This window comes from Protomyctophum parallelum, assembly GCF_964188405.1.
Source record: "Protomyctophum parallelum genome assembly, chromosome: 20".
NCBI lineage: Eukaryota > Metazoa > Chordata > Actinopteri > Myctophiformes > Myctophidae > Protomyctophum > Protomyctophum parallelum.
The window spans coordinates 41,865,037-41,886,676 of NC_139718.1; the positions used below are offsets into that span (position 1 = coordinate 41,865,037).

Here is a 21,640-nt window from a genome sequence, read left to right on the forward strand (position 1 = left end):
AGAGACCCAACATAGTATTTTCATGACGTTGTGTGCAGGCAGCAGAGACCCAACATAGTATTTGCATGACGTTGTGAGCAGGCAGCCGAGACCTAACGTAGTATTTTCATGACGTTGTGAGCAGGCAGCCGAGACCTAACGTAGTATTTTCATGACGTTGTGAGCAGGCAGCCGAGACCTAACGTAGTATTTCCATGACGTTGTGAGCAGGCAGCCGAGACCTAACGTAGTATTTCCATGACGTTGTGAGCAGGCAGCCGAGAACCTAACGTAGTATTTTCATGCCGTTGTGAGCAGGCAGCCGAGACCTAACGTAGTATTTCCATGACGTTGTGTGCAGGCAGCCGAGACCTAACGTAGTATTTCCATGACGTTGTGAGCAGGCAGCCGAGACCTAACGTAGTATTTCCATGACGTTGTGTGCAGGCAGAGAGCAGCCAGCAGAGACCTACGCTCACATCAGGGAGCAAACACAGAGACATCTGGACAGCTACGCCAGAGAGGGCCTCCGTACGCTCTGCATCGCTAAGAAGGTAAACACCGTATGCTATTAATGAAGTCAATGGAGAGCTCTCTCGCTCTCTCTCTCTCTCTTTGTCTCTGCTAGGCCAGACAGCCGGGCCGTGTTCAGAGAAGAGTGAGGAGTGCTTTGCATAATCTTATCCACAGTGTTCATACAGTGTGATACCGCCGGCACTGTCCAAACCTATCAACCATTAAGGTGCTCACTGCTCAAACATCGAGTCATCTGCGTTATTAGCATAAATATATTAGTTGAAACAATGTAAACATGGGAGTTCTCATATTAATTACTAATGTTTCAAGTTGTATCGGGTTCTCGCATACAAAATCAGGAGAATCAAATGGCCGGCGCGCCTTTCCAAAAGTTGAACTGTTTCATATTTGAAGTGTCAAAAAAGAAGCGCTGGGAAAAGAACCGCATCAGCATCACCATTGAAATGTGAGACTGGCGCTGCAAATAAGTAATGCGCATAGCTTAAAGTTCTCAGTCGCCACGACTGATTTTAGTCATTTGGATTTGATAGAAGCCAGCATGTCTTCTATCTTCCATAAAACTAATTGTCTGGAAATGCCTTATAAAAGCAATGGTCTCAGTCCGTGATTTCTTCACCTGGTAGGTTGGCAGTATAAACACAAGGAATAGTATTACTAAAACCTAAAAAAAATGTCAAATAATGTTTGTGATAATTGTTGTGGAAACAGCGCTAGTGTGGGACGGGGAGGCGCTCCTATCGCACTGTCACAAATCGCACGTTGGGACACAGTTTTTCGGTTGTGAGGTTTATTTTTGCTTTACTCCACTCACGTGGCGTTCTCCGCGGCCCCGTCTCATGCTGTACTGTGTGTCCACCAGGTGATGGAGGAGGAGGACTACGAGCTGTGGCTGAAGAGACACGTGTTCGCTGAGACCAGCATAGAGAACAGAGAGGAGCTGCTGCTGGAGTCGGCACAGAACCTGGAGACCAACCTCACTCTGCTGGGTAAGTTCTTCTCACAGAGCCCCGGAGACCAACCTCACTCTGCTGGGTAAGTTCTTCTCACAGAGCCCCGGAGACCAACCTCACTCTGCTGGGTAAGTTCTTCTCACAGAGCCCCGGAGACCAACCTCACTCTGCTGGGTAAGTTCTTCTCACAGAGCCCTGGAGACCAACCTCACTCTGCTGGGTAAGTTCTCACAGATTGCAATGGTCAAGAGGTGCACCCACATCCACAAATTGCAAATGAGTGCAGGATCCAAAAATACTGAGAAAGGAGAGAGGAGATCCGCACACTGTTTTAAAAGCTCCCAAAATAATTAATTGACAACTAAGCGGACAAAAAAAATACAAGTATAGTATCAGTATACCTGACGAAGGCCTGTGAGGCTGAAATGTTGTAATTTGTTTGTCCACTCTGTGGTCAATACATTATTTTAGGAGCTTTTAAAACAGTGTGTGGATCTCCTCTCTCCTTTCTCAGTTCTCACAGAACCTGGAGACCAACCTCATGCTGCTTGGTAGGTTGTTAGGGCTAAATGGTGAATGAGTGCCATCTGGTGGACATAATACATGTATGTAGCAATAATATACTGTTAGATTGGGAGGGGTGGGAAGAAGAAGAAAATGGGAAAATGGTATGTTCAAACTGTTTTAACTTTCTACCAATAAACATATATTTAAAAAAAAATCAGGGCTGGAGCCAGTCTACTGTCAGATGGGGTTTTTATGAGCGGTTCACAACCCGACCCATGCGGGACGTGAGGAGATGTACATGTATATGCACGTGGGCCCCCAAATAATTGGCAAAATACCAAGATTGAATTGATTATATAAGGTGAATATCGTCTCTGACTGTCCTCATTATGTCCAAAACCGTTACTTTTCGAGATTCAAATAAAAAAAGTAGCCTGATGACGATGGTGGTTCTTGGTTTACATGATATGATCCTAAATTGTCTATGCATTTCATTCTTCCGCCAATGTCACAGTCCTTTCAGTGCATATACTCTTGTTTTGAAGGCCATACATACATTTCCAGGCCATGAACAACGGCTGGGTAAAGTACCCCTTGATGATTGTTTTTTTATGCACCCATGTAACCGCGTTCATCGATGCTATGTATGTTATGGGCCGTGGATCAACCTTTTTTTGGAAGAAAACACAATCTGGGGAAAGAAAGAAATCGTGTTTACATTGAGGTGGATGGAGTAACTGTGTGTGTGTGTGTGTGTGTGTGTGTGTGTGTGTGTGTGTGTGCGTGTGCGTGTGCGTGTGCGTGCGTGCGTTTGCGCGTGTGTGCAGGTGCTACAGGCATCGTGGACAGGCTTCAGGAGGAGGTCCCAGAGACCATCGAGGCTCTCCAGAAGGCCGGGGTCAAAGTATGGGTCCTCACCGGGGACAAACAAGAGACCGCCGTCAACATCGCCTGCGCCTGCAAACTGCTCCAAGCCAACGATCAACTCCTGACTGCAAACTGTGGCAGCAAGGTTAGCTATGGATCCATTGGGTAGTCTATTAGTCGCTGATGACATTGCACTTATCATTGGAGTACGGTCAGGCTTTCCTTCAGTCTCTTGAGCAGGCCTCCAACTGTGTTGGTCTTTATCTCAACGAGACACAAACTGAAGACGTAAATATATGCAAATCCAACAATAACCAACGTTATCAAAACACTTAACAACACTCCTTTGAAACAGGTTGATGACTACAAGTATTTGGGTTCATATTATGTCTTCTTCCCAAAAGGACTTTCAAACTGGGAAGGGTATGGCCTGGTCAGCCTGTAATGACATGCATAAGAGATCTGGTCATCCCAGCTTAGTAAATAAAAAGTATTTACGTTGAGCCGATTCTACTCTCACTTACACCCGCCTTCTAATGAGAGCGCAAAATCTCTCTTGGAAGAGCCACCCATCGACTAATCTAATATACGGCAACCTTCCCCGTGTTTCTTCACTAGTCCGATCCAGAAGAACACAGTTTGCCGGCCACTGCTACAGAGCTGACAATGAGGTTATATCTTCCCTTCTTCTCTGGAATCCTGCCTCAAAGCAGACCAGAGGTAGAAAACTGTCGTTCCCTGATGTTATCACTAGGGAGTCGTAGGGACACCTGCATCAGTAAGCAGGAACTGGGGATGGAAATGAAGGACCGGGAAGTCTGGCGTGGCATTGTGTGAAATCCATGATCTCGACCACGGTCGAAAAAGCAATTATTTGTTTCAATCTAAAGCAACTTTCAAGTCTGTAGTTCTCTTAACCCATTCTGACCGGGCACCCATTTTGGTGTCAGCATCATGTTATGCTTTAGCTATTTAAAAATAGCAGATCTACAAGCTCATATCGCGCCACCGAGTGGCGCGATACGAGCTTGTAGGTCTGCTATTTTTGAAAAATCGAAGAGCGACTGACATTTTTTTAATCTGATCTCAGGTCAGAATGTGTTCATCAGACCAGTGTGTGTCCGGCGGAAACCTCGTATGAATCTGATCTCAGGTCAGAATGGGTTAAGTTGATTTCTGCAACAACATACTGAAATGAGTGGAATCCAATGGCTTCCATTGGACCATTATTATGATACTCTGCGTGCCCAAAACAGCAGATCCACAAACTCAACAGTGCATCAAAATGTGACGCGTTGTGTGAGCTTGTAAACTGGCCAAAATAATGGATGCTAGGTTCCGCGTGGTTGAATGTAAACGTGTTGTTATCAGGATGCTAGGTTTCATGTGGTTTACCCCATTGAGACCTGAGAGCAGATTCTACAAATGTCTTCTAAATCATGTTTATGAAAAAACTGTTTCTATATCAGTGGTTCTCAAACTTTTTCATGTCAAGAACCCCCCAAAATTTCAAATATTTGCACACATTCTCACAATTCTTTTAATAGCTAAAAGTTTAAAATAATACTTTAAAGTGGTTTTCTTTAGCTAAGGGTGACACACAGATGTGTTCCAGGTCTTAATGGGTTCATGTACATGTTTGTGTTAGTCTGTGTGTTCTAAACGCAAATCGAAAATGAAATGCATTTTGTTTTTTATTGTCCATTCTACAACTCCATTAGGGAGAGACTTTTTAAATAAGATAGACCCAAACCATGAATTAGAATTTGTATGGTTGGAGGATTTCGAGAGACTGAAGCGCCTGTGTCAAAAGTGCACCTTTTCATTTGCCTCATTTCTTGAAAAGGCCTGGTCAATGAGGAGGAGGGCCATTTACATGTAAAAATGGCCTTGTTATGTTTATTTTCGTTTTGTTTTCTTTTTTTTGTTGTTCAAATAATGTACAAATAATATGTATGAACAGGAAGGACTGTAGTGTCAGTTGTATTCAGTGTACTCTGTGAAACGTGTCAGTTGTATTCAGTGTACTCTGTGAAATGTGTCATGTCACATAATCCCATATGGGATGGGCCAAAGTGGCACGACACGAAAATAAATATTTCATTCATTCATTCATTCATTCATTCATATAGGATGCGTGTGCGGCGCTGCTCCAGGACCTCATAGTGGAGGTGGAGCGCGGCTGGGTGAAGAGTCTGACCACAGCGCGGGAGGAGGGGGCGGAGCCTGGAGGCGGGAGGGCGCCGCCGGCGACGCGCGCAGGCGGAGCAGCAGGCTTCACCCTGGTGATGGACGGCCGGACGCTGGGCTGGGCGCTGCAGGAGGACCTGAAGGAGGCCTTCCTGGAGCTGAGCGGGCGCTGCAAGGCGGTCATCTGCTGCCGCTCCACCCCGCTGCAGAAGAGCCAGGTGGTCCGCCTGGTCAGGGACCACCTCAAGGTCATGACCCTGGCCATAGGTGAGGAGGACCACACCCAACGCCTCATATATATATATATATATATATATATATATATATATATATACACGACGGGCAAGGAGCGAGCGTTCTGATGGCGATATCACGCAGAAAAAACGTGTTCTGATAATGGGAGCGTCGGTCACTGCTGAACCAATCAAATAACCAATAAATTGTAGCGCGTAGTTCTCAACCGATAACAAAATGTTTGGCGCCGCGAAACCTTGCTCAAATAGAGACTCTCTGCGAGGGAATATAGGAGGGGTGGACGACGTCGCTGCACACTCGCGTTGCGTCAGGACAGTCTAAATGAAAAACATGCATTCTATTAGGATCTAGGGCTGATTTTTATTTATTTATTTATTAAATAGCCATTATTCTATCGCTATCCATTCCTTAACCCATTTTGACCTGAGATCAGATTCTAAAAATGTCTTCTACATCCTGACAGTTTTCTGAAAAAGCTGCGTTCTTCGATTTTTCAAGAATAGCAGACCTACAAGCTCGTAGCCACTTGGTGGCGCGCTATGAGCTTGTAGATCTGCTATTTTTCAATAGCTAAAGCATAACATAATGCTAAAACCAAAACGGGTTCCCACCCAAAATGAAACATTTTCAAATAAAATATTTTTTTATATACTGGATTAAAATTGATCAGTTTTCATATTCAATTAAATTGTTTATTTCACTTAACAGTTGTGAATCCTGCATGGTGTTTTTTTTGGAACAAGGTTTCACAAAAGAAAGAAAAAACATTGCATTGCATTTTTCTCTCTCTGGCTTGTCATTCTCTAAAACCAGTGATTCAATGTCTTTCGCCGTCTTGTTTCACCATTGTTCAGCATATGTCACCATGTTGAAAGCAGAGCGCTGAAACAAACAGTGATTACAAAACAATTGATTTCTACTCAACGCTGACCAGATAAGAACTGAACAAAAGATTTTTATAGAGACCCATAGGAAAAAATGTGTGTGTTCATATATATTTTCCTTCTGTTTAGTTTCATGTGTTGTTTCAAAGCCAGAGCAGATGAGTTTCTATCTCTGAGGTTGTGATTGAACGGTTCATGTATCACTCCAAGCGTCATAAACCAACCAGAGCTAAGAATAATTTACTAATCCTATTTGACACAGACCTGATGGAAGCTAGTTATTATCTCTGTCGGGTGGAAACCTCATATGTCCAAAACTGTTACTGCATTTATATAGCGCTTTAAAAAACAATTCACACACACATTCATACACCGATGCCAGAGGAAACCATGCAAGGCACCGACCTGCACATCGGGAGCAATCAGGGTGTTCAGAGTCTTGCTCAAGGACACTTTGTCACTAACTCTGGGGGAGCCCGGGTTCGAACTGGGACCATCCGGCCGCTCTACCGGCCACTCTACCCCTGAGCCACTGTCGCGCCCTTTGGTACTTCTGTGTGACTGTGCTGTAGCATGATCAAGTAGGGCGTTAATTTATGAAAAAACACAAGGTTAGAATATGGATATGAGACCCGACAGCAACTGTACGGTCTATCATGTTCAGGGACAGTGTTTGGGGCGAAGCTGCGTGTGTCTAATGTGTCTCTGTCACGTAGGGGACGGTGCCAACGACGTCAGCATGATCCAGGTGGCTGATGTGGGCATTGGCATAGCTGGCCAGGAGGGCATGCAGGTAACAATGAGTCTTCCACACGCTTTTAGCCTAACACCGCACACTAGATCTGACCTGACTCCACCAGTTGATGGCGGTATTGAGTCAGGTTAGACTAGATCCAGAGTTCCAAACCCATGGCACAGTTTTTATGACCGATGCCAATCCCCATTTTGGAGAGTCCAGACCACAGATTATCGATGTTTTGACCGAGATTTTGTTAAAATAAAATAAATTTTTTATATTGGATAAACATTTCTCTTATAAGAACTTTAATGTCATCTTCAATTATACATGTTTATCTGTTAAGTGTGGCACGTAGTGAGTGAGCTTATAGATCTGCTATTTTTTGGCTTTAGGCTTACAATATAAAATGGCAAAAAAACGTAACGTTTTTTGTGTGCGTGTGCTGTAGGTATTTAATGAACAGAAGATAAAAGCCTGGTGAGTATTTGTAAGCATATAAAAGGTCTATGAGATAACACACCGTGTCTGTGTGTCCGTCCTCAGGCTGTGATGTCCAGTGACTTTGCCATCTCCAGGTTCAAACACCTCCGCAAGCTGCTGCTGGTTCATGGACACTGGTGCTACGCTCGCCTGGCCAACATGATCCTTTACTTCTTCTACAAGAACGTGGTGAGAACATTCTGTCTCTGTCTCTCTCTCTCTCTCTCTCATCCTCGCTGGCACTAATAAAAGCAAGACCACATAACTCCTGTATTTGCTGCTCTCAATTTACAATTTAGGCATTTAGCAGACGCTCTTAATCCAGAGCGACTTACATTAAGCAAGAACAAAAACATGGCAATACATCACATACATAAGAAATTGTTATCATGAATCATACGTAAATGGTGCATTTATGTTTTCACTATTCTTTTGGAGAGTTTTTAATCTCCCCACTGACTATAATTACAGTAAAACACATAGAAGCACAAACATTAAACTAACTAAGCTAAACTAGAACTAAGCCTTTACACACACAAAAACCAAACTAAACAAGCAAACCTGCTTTAAATGACGCATTGTAAAGCCGTAATAACCTTGGTCTTTGTGCGGTTTTGGTTTGCAGATGTACGTGAACCTGCTGTTCTGGTACCAGTTCTTCTGTGGGTTCTCGGGCAGCGTGATGACCAACGCCTGGGTTCTGATCCTGTTCAACCTGCTGTTCACCTCCGTGCCGCCGCTCATCTACGGCGTTCTGGACCGAGACGTGTCCGCCCAGACCCTAATGACCCTCCCCCAGCTCTACGGAGCGGGGAACACACACAAGGTACAGTACCAGACCATTAACCCATTCTGACCTGAGATCAGATTCATACGAGGTTTCCGCTGGACACACACTGGTCTGATTAACCCATTCTGACCTGAGATCAGATTCTAGAAATGTCAGTCGCTCTTCGATTTTTCAGACCTACAAGCTCGTATCGCGCCACTCGGTGGCGCGATATGAGCTTGTAGATCTGCTATTTTTCAATAGCTAAAGCACGACATGATGCCAACACCAAAATGGGTGCCCGGTCAGAATGGGTTAACCCATGTTTCTGTATCAGTGGTGCTCAATATTTCATGCCAAGGACCCCAAACATGATGTGTAATTGGCTGCCGACCCCCCCGTCTGAAAATATGTTGTTCCAGGAACCCCTCGGAAGCGAAGATTTGAGTTAAAAAGATTTGAGCCACATTTTCAACATTTTTCTAAACGAACACAACTGGCCCGTGTTCAGGTGAGGTTTAGCGGAGCGTTCCGTTGCGTCGCGTTTATGATCCCGTGCCAACCAATGGAACAGACAATGAATGTAAAGAACTTTATTTTTAGTTTAGTTGACTGATGATTGGCCTGCGTGCTTTGTACATGTTCCCATCGGAACACACTCCCCTGTCTGAAGAGATATCACTGCACCCCGTAGAATGCAGCACTCTGTGGCTGAGTAGAGTATCCTGCCGCGCAGCACTCTATGCTGCTCTATGGGCTGTAGTGATACTGAACACCAAAGAAATAGTATATATGTGACATAGGGGTCAAATCTGAACGAAAGTTGGTCTATATGGTAGAAATAGGTCAACAATACAAATTACGCTAGTTTTGTAGATTTATTTATTTTTAAATGTTTTTTTTTTTGTTTTTTTGCCTTCATTTTTTTAAATTTTATGGATGGGCAGAGAGTAGGCTGACAGGAAATGGGGATAGAGATGGGGGGGAAGACATGCAGTAAAGGCCGTCGGGATCGGGAGTCGAACTCGCGGCACACTGCCAGACTGGATTACCAGCCAAGGTGCCTGGACCGCTGAGCCACGGCCCAGGCCGATTGATTTGTTTTTAATGCGTGGCCCCCCAGTGCCCCTCGGAACTAGTTGATATTCCCCAAAACCAGAGCAGAACTCCCAGCACGGGTGGTATTTCACACAGCTTTATGTCCAAAAATCCGAACTAACCCTTTCATAGAGCACCGAAGTCTGATGTAATTTACACATCCTACCTGGGTCACGTTTTTTCCCCCATTCTGAATTCCCAGAGACTTGTCTTTCGCGTCAAATCCAAAAATAAACCTATTATCCTGGCGGTTTCACTCATAATGGTTATGAAGAATCGACTGACTGTGAGAAATCACTCATGTTTATTGCCGGCAAATTAGTAACAGACTGTATCAAATTTGACTGACCATCGTAATGATACAGAGCCACCTCCCCGACAATATCGCAGAGACAGTGTGGGGGGTTTTTTTGGACCACAATTCCTTATAAGAGATGATTTTAAGAATCCCAATGTTATTTTCCATAGTGAAAATACTTCCGGGAACCAGGGGACGAGTGAGTAACGTCAGGACGACTTCAGGAATCCTCTCTGCAACCTACAAGTTACCTCACCATTTAAAAAATAGCAATAGCTCGTCCTTTGACAACAGATCCAGTCCTTACTCCTCCTCTTGTTACCTATTGAACCACGTTTTCAATGAAAGAAAGTGTATACATATCTCTGAAGGGACAATAAAGACATCATTATTGCACATGTAGGTACTGTAGAGTGTAGATGAATGTTCTGGTTAATGTTCCAGGGTGACGAGGGTGATCTTGTTTTGAACCTTTTTAAATTAAGGTTCAAATGGAGAGCAGATGTATGAAGCATTCTGATGATAAAACCGTGATATGTTTGGTGGTGTTTTCATAGGTCTATGTGCCTTCCACGTTCTGGCTGACAATCCTGGACGCTTTCTACCAGAGCCTTGTCTGCTTCTTTGTGCCTTATTGTGTAAGTAGTACACTAATATTACACACTGGACTGTAAGTATAGTATACACACAGACAGTACATACTGTAAGTAACATGTATACTGTAAGTAGAGTACACATACAGTACATACTGCAATAGTACATACACTACAACATTCTGTTTGCAAGCGTAAGGTCGAGGAGGTTTGTAATAAAGACGAAGTCATGTCTGAGAGTCATGACTGGGTTTCCTTTGCATTGAGATCATGTAAGTCTGGACTGGTTCCTTGCTCGATTAAAATCTATTTCTATACTGTATGTAACGGGTATCGAACAGCAACCCAAGGTTCTAACAGTGATCAACGCTGGGTGCTTCAGTAATCCGAGAATCTTCTCCGAAAACCGAGTGCTCTGGTTTTGAAGTCACAGAATGCTCTGACAGCACTTCATCTAACAGGCAGAGGAGATGGGAATTAAGGCATGTTCACTGTTTGTTCTTCAGGCACATGCATAGTCAGACATTAACAATATGAATATGTGTATTATTTCTCTTCAGGCATATGCAGGGTCTGACGTTAACTATAATGTTATATTGTGTATTATTTCTCTTCAGGCATATGCAGGGTCTGACGTTAACTATAATGTTATATTGTGTATTATTTCTCTTCAGGCATATGCAGGGTCCGACGTTAACTATAATATTATATTGTGTATTATTTCTCTTCAGGCATATGCAGGGTCCGACGTTAACTATAATGTTATATTGTGTATTATTTATCTTCAGGCATATGCAGGGTCCGACGTTAACTATACTGTTATATTGTGTATTATTTCTCTTCAGGCATATGCAGGGTCCGACGTTAACTATACTGTTATATTGTGTATTATTTCTCTTCAGGCATATGCAGGGTCCGACGTTAACTATAATGTTATATTGTGTATTATTTATCTTCAGGCATATGCAGGGTCCGACGTTAACTATACTGTTATATTGTGTATTATTTCTCTTCAGGCATATGCAGGGTCCGACGTTAACTATAATGTTATATTGTGTATTATTTCTCTTCAGGCATATGCAGGGTCCGACGTTAACTATACTGTTATATTGTGTATTATTTCTCTTCAGGCATATGCAGGGTCTGACGTTAACTATACTGTTATATTGTGTATTATTTCTCTTCAGGCATATGCAGGGTCCGACGTTAACTATAATGTTATATTGTGTATTATTTCTCTTCAGGCATATGCAGGGTCCGACGTTGGCGTGCTGGCGTTTGGTTCTCCCATCAACACGTCTGCCCTGTTCATCATCTTACTGCATCAGGTCATAGAGAGCCGCACTCTGGTGAGACCCCTGACCCCTGACCCCTGCTGCACCTAACTGATAGATTATATTCACTCTTGGCCCGGGCCGGCCTAGTGGTCCTGTTTGCAGCTATAGGCTGCTGATCCAGCCTGACAGCGCGCTGCGGGTTCCACTCCCGGTCGCCGACGACCTTTGCTGCGTGTCACTCCCCATCTTAACCCTTTTTGGTGTTTTAAACATAATGTTATAATTTAGCTATTGAAAAATAGCAGATCTACAAGCTTATAGTGCGCTACGAGCTGCTATTTTTTAAAAATTGTGAAAATATTTAGTTCAGAAAACTGGAGGATTTAGAAGATTTTTTAATTTCGACATCAGGGGTTAATACATGATTCTTCTTGTTATATAAATCTGAGCTATTATTATTATTAATGTTCCAACGGCATAAGATCGAAATAAACCATTCATTCATCTCTCTCTCCCTCCATTTCCCGATTACTGTACACTTCCAAATAAAGCCAGAAAAAGGCCAAAAGATATCAGGAAAAAAAGATATTCACTGTGAGAGCCATGCCCTGCTCCACCTGTGTTTTTAAAGTAGAGTCCTATCCCACATTTCGCTACACGGTGGCAAATCCGCCTGTGAGTTTAAGGTGACCAAGGTTGGTGAAGTCTAGTTTCTGGAGGAAGAGAGAAAAGACCGAAACTGACTCCCGTTTTTTCCCTGTGCATATCGAGCTCAGTGTTGAATTCTTCATTCTTGGCTAGAAGTAGTCTAAAGATTTTCCAAAGTTTTATTGTCTCCACCAGGCCGACGGCATGGGGAGAGAGTATGTTTTGCACTCTGTCCGTCCGTCCGTCTGTGAACAGCTAATCTCCGGCACCGTTAATCTGGTCGATGCCAAAATTTGCACACACACTCCCTGGATGCCAACGATGAACCTCTGCCCCCAAATTTCCAGAACGGCCTGTTATAGCGCCACCAGGAGGCAGACTTTTGAAAAACATATTTTTTTGATATTACTCCTCCAGATTCTGTCCAAAAATCCCACAAAACGTTACACAGTATCTCTATAGGCATGTGTTCAATATGGAACTGTCCAATATTTCATATTCCATCCTAATTGGCTAACATTGGCTTTCAAAGTTTGGAGGATTGGCCCTTTTGAAACAAAAAGCCTCAAATCATGAACGCAGCGTGCAATTTACGTGAAATCTTTCACAGACTTTCCTACTAGGCTGAGGAATATATCCCACCCTTTTCACATTGGCCTGTTATAGCGCCACTAACAGGTGGATTTTAGCAAAATGCCTCAAATCATCCAATTGACAACAATGGTGTAATAACAAATGGCACCCTTTTCACATTGGCCTGTTATAGCGCCACCAGGAGGCCACACCCTGACCTGGCCTGGTGGAGACCTGTGCCCCGAGGGAAATGTGTTAGAGTCTAACAAGTGAAATAGCTATAGATTGAGTCTACTGTCAGTCAAGCCAGATAAAACAAATTCATAATAGAATGCACATTAAACCTTTTTATTTTTTACTTTTTGCCCTAAATGCCCCAAAATGGGATTGTGGTTAGTTTCGCTTGCAAGCTGCTATAATTTATTTATAGCATGATTTATTTATGTGTAATTTTGTTCATGTTTTCCACAACTTAAGTTGAAGTCCTTCTCTTATTGTGCACAGAGAATGTTTACATTTGGAAAGCCTTGTCGCCTTTGTGAATAAGGAATAGAATTAGCCATAATGTGTTAATTTCATGACAGCCAGGTGATAATGTGATGTTGTTAACATATGCAGGCTTTTCTTTCACTAATGTCACTAATGTCAGTTATCGGTATTGGTTCATATCGGAAATTAAGAGTTGTACAATATCGGAAAATGGAATGTCAAAAAGCAGACATCGGACATCCCTACCACCTGTGTGTGTGTGTGTGTGTGTGTGTGTGTGTGTGTGTGTGTGTGTGTGTGTGTGTGTGTGTGTGTGCGCGTCCAGACGTGGATCCACGCGTCAGTGTTGCTGGGGAGTGCGGGTCTGTACTTTGCGTTCGTGGTGGTCTTCAGTGTGTCCTGTGTGAGCTGCAGCCCCCCCACCAACCCCCTGGGGGTGGAGACCCTACAGCTGACACAGCCCCTCTTCTACCTGGTGTGTGTGCTCACTACTGTCATAGCACTGCTGCCCAGGTACGCACGCACACACACACACACAGACACACATACATACTGTAAAAGAACGCCCGTCGCCCGCACACACACCCCAAGGTACACCAGCACCAGGAGTGTCCAAGTTGCTCCTTTACATCCTGACATGGGGGAGTTTCCCTGGTTGGACGTAGTGCAACACGTTATTCCAACCAGATCCTTTCCCCTCTATCAGGCGCCCCGGCTGGCCAGGGGGAGGCAGTTTAGAGACCAGGATTACTGCTAGGATTTTTTGTGAGGGTACCTACCCTAGGGGACACGGGGAGAACATGTGAGGGTACCTACCCTAGGGGACACGGGGAGAACGTGCAAACTCCACACAGAAAGGCCCTTTCGCCAACCCCGCCTCGGGTTGTTATGTCTCTCTATGGTTGTAGCTCACTGTTCACTGTTCAACTGTACATCATTTTACTGCACCTGAAATTCTGATTCACCTGTGTGTACTACCGTGACTGTATTCACCTGTACTACAGTGTCGGATGTTGTCCCTTTCAATGCATTGAGGGCATTCAAAATCTGCATGTGCATACTCTATACCTGGAGTCACACAGTGTGGAGTCACACAGTGTGTGACTGTGTGTGTGTGTGTGTGTGTGTACACACACACAGTCACACACCTCCCTCTCTGTGTGTGCGGTCCCATTGCAGGGTGGTGTTCCGCGCCCTCCACAACAGCCTGTGTCCCAGCTCTGTGACGCGAGCCTTCCTGCGGGAGCGCGCGGAGCCCGCCGCGTACGCCCGGAGGATGCAGCGCTGGAACCAGGCCCACTCCAGAGCCCACCGCGCGCGCCAGGAGGACCCCCCCGAACGACAGGCCGCCGGAGCTGGCTCCATGCTCTCCTGAACACCTGACCACACCCTCCTCCCTTCCCCCCCTGTAGTCCCAACCAGAGGGGGGGTCCCGACTCGCCGCGCGCACGGAGATTCCAGGCTAATTTGTGCTTTTGTTTGCACGGCCGTGTCGTTTCCGACGAGCGTCCGGACCGCTGTTTCTCTACGTAGGGTCCGGGGGGACCCCCATGGGTCATTATTATGTACCCATGTCAGGGATTGAGAGTTAGTGTACCAAATGGACCCGTAATGGTCCGTAACTATGTCGGTGTACAAGTGGAACCAAATGGACCCGTAATGGTCCGTAACTATGTCAGTGTACAAGTGGAACCAAATGGACCCGTGATGGTCCGTAACTCTGAGAGTGTACTAATAGAACCAAGCGTGTAACAAAGGAGGATTCAACACATAAGGCCTCGATCCCTTCGCTGACGCCTGCAGGTCAAGAGGTCAAAGCAAGCACGGTCCAGGAAGTGGCTGAAATGATGAATTGATTGGATGAATCAATGAATGAATGAATGATGCCACTGATGGAAACGTGTGCAGACACGTCTGTCTGTCTGTCTGTCTGTCTGACAGTCTGTCTGTCTGACAGTCAGACGTCTGTGCAATAGCGAGGTCCGACATCCCCCCCCATCTGAAGCACTATCACAGATCAAATCCAGCCATTCACAGTACGGGGAATGTACAGTATATCGTTGCTTTCGGGTGGAAACCCTGTATGTCCAAAACTTTTACTTTTCAGGAAATGGAGGAGAAGTCATAATATTTAGTCACAAGCTCTTGTTGATACCTTTCATTAATGCAGTATTTATTAAAAAAAAAAGAATCCCAGACTCACTTTCAAGCCGAGCTTGAAAGGATTGGATTGGTCATTTTTTCAGCATTATTTTGGCCAAAACGTTTGAGGCCTTTAACCCATTCTGGCCGGGCACCCATTTTGGTGTTGGCATCATGTCGTGCTTTAGCTATTGAAAAATAGCAGATCTACAAGCTCATATCGCGCCACCGAGTGGCGCGATACGAGCTTGTAGGTCTGCTATTTTTGAAAAATCGAAGAGCGACTGACATTTCTAGAATCTGATCTCAGGTCAGAATGGGTTAATCAGACCAGTGTGTGTCCAGTGGAAACCTCGTATGAATCTGATCTCAGGTCAGAATGGGTTAAAAAAGGTTGAAATGTGGAGATTTGATGAAATGTAGAGAAGACACTGGAGCAGCTCGGACAAATCAAAGCCTCTCTTTACTGAGGTGCTAAATACAACAAGTAATGTCTGATGTTTCTGTGCTACGGCCTCTTCCTGTGACGCACAGCGCGCTTGCCTCGTTGGGCTGTCAGTAGACTCCCACTCCTCTATGGAGATACAAGGTTTCTGCCCGACAGCGACGACATTGTAAAACTTGGCTTAGAAGGAATCCACTGACATCGTTGCCCAGGCACCCATACACACTGATTAACACGACAACTGTGTGTGCACACAGTTCAGCCATGTGTGGTGTTTCAGCACCCACCCTTTGTGGACAAAATTTACAGTTAACAAAACAGACACAATCCTCTTTATAGCTGGATATATAATACAACATCCAGCAGAGGCAGTGGATAGACATATACAACACTCATCAAACTCCTTTATGGAGAAGTTCCCAGAACTTCACACATTACATGATTGTCACAGATACGTAGATAAAGTAACGCTCACACGAGGGGTGTCTAAAGAGACTATGCAATAACATTTTCTCAAGCAGCATACTATACAAGATATTGTCGTATGAAATACGAGCCGGAAGATTGTAATGTATAGCCAATAGCCATGGACGTCATTTCATCCGGGGCTCGAATACACAGCAGTTCCATTCCTCCAGAGTTGATCAATTTCCAAGAAATATTTGTTAAATGCTGTATTCGCTGTTTTGCTGGCTCTTTCCCACAAATCTCTGGAGCCAAAATATGACCATCTTTCTCACAGCTCTCGTCACTTCCTGCTACAGTATGTGAGCGCCGTCATACATTACGCAAATCTGACTCTTTCGTTCCCATGCAGATGAAGATTTGTGTGAACGATACTAGGTCGAGATTTGAGATATTTTTCAAGTGCCAGTGGGTAAGGGGCGATACAGAATCCTTACTATTATCAGACACATAGGAGCGTCTAGGTGACTAAACTGTTGTTGAAACTGAAGGGATGCTGAAACTCACTCATTCATTTCGAAATGGAAACCAAAATGATTAATGCCTTATTGTGGAAAGCTGTTAACTATGCTCCTATGAGGCCTTCTTTCATTCTTATTTAACCGCAGTAAAACTATGCCTAAGCCTAACCTTATTCCTAAACGTATAACCTCAGGAAAACAATGCCTAAACCTAAACTTATTCCTATCCTCGCGAGTGTGTTTTGGGGCGAGCATTCCGGTTACCGGTGCAGAGAAGTGCTGAAGTTTGATGCTGTCGCTGGAGAGGAGAGGAGAGGAGCTCAACAGCGCATCTTTACCATAGAAATGCATGGCAGACTGGCACTGCCAGCTAAATACAAAAAATGCTTTATATGAATAGAGGTTGTGCAGGAAGTGAACGCCTACCGAGTGGCAAAAAAACTACTTCCTGGCCTTGACGGCCCAAACATCCAAACGGAAACGTCCTATCTGATTGCATCAAACAACGTTAAACTCACCGACATCGCAGATAGAAAGACAATTCAAGCTTTCCGTACAGCTGCAAAGTTTTTGTTTCATAAAAATCCACCATACACATTATCATTATGAGTGTCAGATTTTGGAAGCGCTCGTTTTCAATAACGCAACGTCCTGCTGCCTCCTGCATTATGTGCCATTTAGAAACGGGTGGTACGCAGGACCGTCCAACGAGTGCTTCCAAACTCCAACGCTCCATGCTGCTCTGTATTTTTCCACTCAGTCTAGATGTGGGGGCGTGTCCCGGTGGAAAAGTGATGCATGCACATTGTGCATACTCTCTAGTGTTTAGATTAACACACTCTCTAGGGCCCTTTAGTGTGGAGATAACATACTCTGTAGGGCCCTTTAGTGTGGAGATAACATACTCTGTAGGGCCCTTTAGTGTGGAGATAACATACTCTGTAGGGCCCTTTAGTGTGGAGATAACATACTCTGTAGGGCCCTTTAGTGTGGAGATAACATACTCTGTAGGGCCCTTTAGTGTGGAGATAACATACTCTGTAGGGCCCTTTAGTGTGGAGATAAAACATACTCTGTAGGGCCCTTTAGTGTGGAGATAACATACTCTGTAGGGCCCTTTAGTGTGGAGATAACATACTCTGTAGGGCCCTTTAGTGTGGAGATAACATACTCTGTAGGGCCCTTTAGTGTGGAGATAACATACTCTGTAGGGCCCTTTAGTGTGGAGATAACATACTCTGTAGGGCCCTTTAGTGTGGAGATAAGATACTCTGTAGGGCCCTTTAGTGTGGAGATAACATACTCTGTAGGGCCCTTTAGTGTGGAGATAACATACTCTGTAGGGCCCTTTAGTGTGGAGATAACATACTCTGTAGGGCCCTTTAGTGTTGAGCATGCCACTGTGCACAGCAGTCTATTGCTTCCGTCCTGAATTTGAACTGCGCCCTCATGAACAACACAGGTATGCATGCAATGGGTTCATCATACCAGAGAGTTTTATGGACGAATTAACGAATGTCAAAATGTATTATTTGTTTGGTTTAGATTTTTTTTTTAAAGGGCTGTTACAGTATAGGTATACCTTTCTGTTTATTTGTTTTGTTACCTGCTTTAAGCCTTAGTTGTTTTAAGATAAATGATTACAGCGGTGTTTGGTAGTAAGGGTCGTACATTTGCTGAGTCATATTGACTTGCATTTGGACGGGTTCTGTAAATCAGCGGTTCTCAAACTACTGTAAATCTGTCAATAAAGGCAAAATGTACATTATCTTAAAAAAGAAAAAGAAAACACCCGTCCTTGGTTCTGGTGATGTGTCTGATAAAGATTTATTTCAAATATCTAAATACTGAATCGAGCAACTTAAAAAACCGGGGTGTTCACAAAAGCCTGAGTAGACGATATATATATATTTTTAAGTGTAATATATCCCTTTAAATGAGGACACGCACCAAAGCCTGTTATAGGGCATATTCACACCGAGTCCTTTTGGTCCAAACTGTTCTCGAATACGGTTGCTTGGTCCCCGCTGGCCATGATTCACATTGGCCTTGATTCTTCTGCACCCCGAGTACACTTCATTCAACTGTATTCAATGCTTTCACATTGCAGCGATCCGTATCCGAGTACACTTCATTCAACTGTATTCAATGCTTTCACATTGCAGCGATCCGTATCCGAGTACACTTCATTCAACTGTATTCAATGCTTTCACATTGCAGCGATCCGTATCCGAGTACACTTCATTCAACTGTATTCAATGCTTTCACATTGCAGCGATCCGTATCCGAGTACACTTCATTCAACTGTATTCAATGCTTTCACATTGCAGCGATCCGTATCCGAGTACACTCCATTCAACTGTATTCAATGCTTTCACATTGCAGCGATCCGTATCCGAGTACACTTCATTCAACTGTATCCAATGCTTTCACATTGCAGCGATCGCTGGGAACGGTTGGGTGGACGGTACGCAGCATTCACACAACCACCACCACATCTAATATATCCTCTCTTCATAATGTAAATAGTATCCCAAGCGGCACACTTTACTACTTATTTCGATGGAAATAAGCGAATTAGCACAAAAACCCAACCCCCATTGAGGGCTTATGGTAGAGGAAATGGCCAATAATGCACTTTTGCAAAAAAACACCTGGACCTCTTTGGTGGGGACGTAACGACTACAAATAACACCTTGACCTCTTTGGTGGGGACGTAACGACTACAAATAACACCTGGACCTTTTTGGTGGGGACGTAACGACTACAAATAACACCTGGACCTCTTTGGTGGGGACGTAACAACTACAAATAACACCTGGACCTCTTTGGTGGGGACGTAACGACTACAAATAACACCTGTACCTCTTTGGTGGGGACGTAACGACTACAAATAACACCTTGACCTCTTTGGTGGGGACGTAACGACTACAAATAACACCTGGACCTTTTTGGTGGGGACGTAACGACTACAAATAACACCTGGACCTCTTTGGTGGGGACGTAACGACTACAAATAACACCTTGACCTCTTTGGTGGGGACGTAACGACTACAAATAACACCTGGACCTTTTTGGTGGGGACGTAACGACTACAAATAACACCTGGACCTTTTTGGTGGGGACGTAACAACTACAAATAACACCTGGACCTCTTTGGTGGGGACGTAACGACTACAAATAACACCTGTACCTCTTTGGTGGGGACGTAACGACTACAAATAACACCTGGACCTTTTTGGTGGGGACGTAACAACTACAAATAACACCTGGACCTCTTTGGTGGGGACGTAACGACTACAAATAACACCTGGACCTCTTTGGTGGGTACGTAACAACTACAAATAACACCTGGACCTCTTTGGTGGGGACGTACGTAACGACTACAAATAACACCTGGACCTCTTTGGGGGGGACGTAACGACTACAAATAAAGGTAAGAAAGCCTTCTAGCATGGAATTCTCCTTTAAAGTTGGACCCGATCCATAGAAGTTATATTAATGAACCTGTCTAACCACCTGCCATGAGGAACCATGCACCATAGTTACCGCAGTCACACTCCTGGATTTTTCATACACAAGGTCGGACCAGCATCTAAAATGATAAAGTATGATTCTTTCACTCATACGTATAACAAATTAATATATGTGGACCACGCCAACTGTTCTATACACATTCCATGGAAGGTACTGTGTTATTATTATTCTTATTCATAATGGATTCAACATGAATGATTGAACATGATTTATAATGCCCGCCTTAATTTGACTGTATCTGACTTTGTAATAAATGTAATGTTGACATCTTTTGTTGACACTGAATGACAACTAAACGACACAATTGGGCTCACTCACGTGTGTGTGTGTGTGTGTGTGTGTGCGTGCGTGCGTGCGCACAGCTACAGTATAGCGTTCACCTGCCTTTGAAATGCATATTACAGCAGTGATATTAGTATGATAGTATCGCTACACGATGCTAGGCAAAGTCAAAGAGAGTTAACATTACATCATTTAATTTGTACAATGTTAATGTCACAACACTGGGAAGTGTTTGCTTGTAGATCTGCTATATTTATATACCCTATGAATATATATAGACTATAGAGAGAGAGGGGTGCGTGAACCTAAAGTTTGCACAATAGTGGAATAAAAAGTAGAATACTGGCCTCAGAGATGTAGCTATATAGTCGGGTGGAAGTGAAAATGTTAAAAAATAAATAAAAAAACAATACTCAAAATAATATATGTGTGTGTTTGTGTGAGAGAGAGCGCGAGAGTGTGAGTGCGTGCGCGCGCGACACCAGGAGACACTTTGGTCTGTATTTCCCTGGGCTGGCTGTGTGTCTGTCTCCTATAAACTACACAGCATACAGCTGTGTTTGTATTTCCCTGGGCTGGCTGTGTGTCTGTCTCCTCCTCCTATAAACAACACAGCATACAGCTGTGTTTGTATTTCCCTGGGCTGGCTGTGTGTCTGTCTCCTCCTCCTATAAACTACACAGCATACAGCTGTGTTTGTATTTCCCTGGGCTGGCTGTGTGTCTGTCTCCTCCTATAAACTACACAGCATACAGCTGTGTTTGTATTTCCCTGGGCTGGCTGTGTGTCTGTCTCCTCCTCCTATAAACTACACAGCATACAGCTGTGTTTGTATTTCCCTGGGCTGGCTGTGTGTCTGTCTCCTCCTCCTATAAACTACACAGCATACAGCTGTGTTTGTATTTCCCTGGGCTGGCTGTGTGTCTGTCTCCTCCTATAAACTACACAGCATACAGCTGTGTTTGTATTTCCCTGGGCTGGCTGTGTGTCTGTCTCCTCCTATAAACTACACAGCATACAGCTGTGTTTGTATTTCCCTGGGCTGGCTGTGTGTCTGTCTCCTCCTATAAACTACACAGCATACAGCTGTGTTTGTATTTCCCTTGCCTGGCTGTGTGTCTGTCTCCTCCTCCTATAAACTACACAGCATACAGCTGTGTTTGTATTTCCCTGGG

The 21,640-nt window shown here is 44.2% G+C and overlaps 1 protein-coding gene across 1 annotated transcript in view; it reads left to right on the plus strand.

Annotated features, from left to right (window-relative positions):
- The window catches only part of LOC310878160 (phospholipid-transporting ATPase VD-like), a 60,914-nt gene extending 45,573 nt beyond the window's left edge, over positions 1 to 15,341 (plus strand). Inside the window, exons 17-28 of the mRNA XM_083792311.1 lie at positions 427 to 533; positions 1,376 to 1,502; positions 2,801 to 2,985; positions 4,973 to 5,297; positions 6,886 to 6,962; positions 7,452 to 7,577; positions 8,014 to 8,214; positions 10,111 to 10,191; positions 11,391 to 11,495; positions 13,459 to 13,646; positions 14,313 to 14,765; positions 14,813 to 15,341. Of these exons, the coding sequence (XP_083648437.1) occupies positions 427 to 533; positions 1,376 to 1,502; positions 2,801 to 2,985; positions 4,973 to 5,297; positions 6,886 to 6,962; positions 7,452 to 7,577; positions 8,014 to 8,214; positions 10,111 to 10,191; positions 11,391 to 11,495; positions 13,459 to 13,646; positions 14,313 to 14,508 (1,718 nt within the window). The 3' untranslated portion in view covers positions 14,509 to 14,765; positions 14,813 to 15,341. The remainder of the gene's footprint in view (positions 1 to 426; positions 534 to 1,375; positions 1,503 to 2,800; positions 2,986 to 4,972; positions 5,298 to 6,885; positions 6,963 to 7,451; positions 7,578 to 8,013; positions 8,215 to 10,110; positions 10,192 to 11,390; positions 11,496 to 13,458; positions 13,647 to 14,312; positions 14,766 to 14,812) is intronic.
- The last annotated feature ends 6,299 nt before the right edge of the window (positions 15,342 to 21,640 follow it).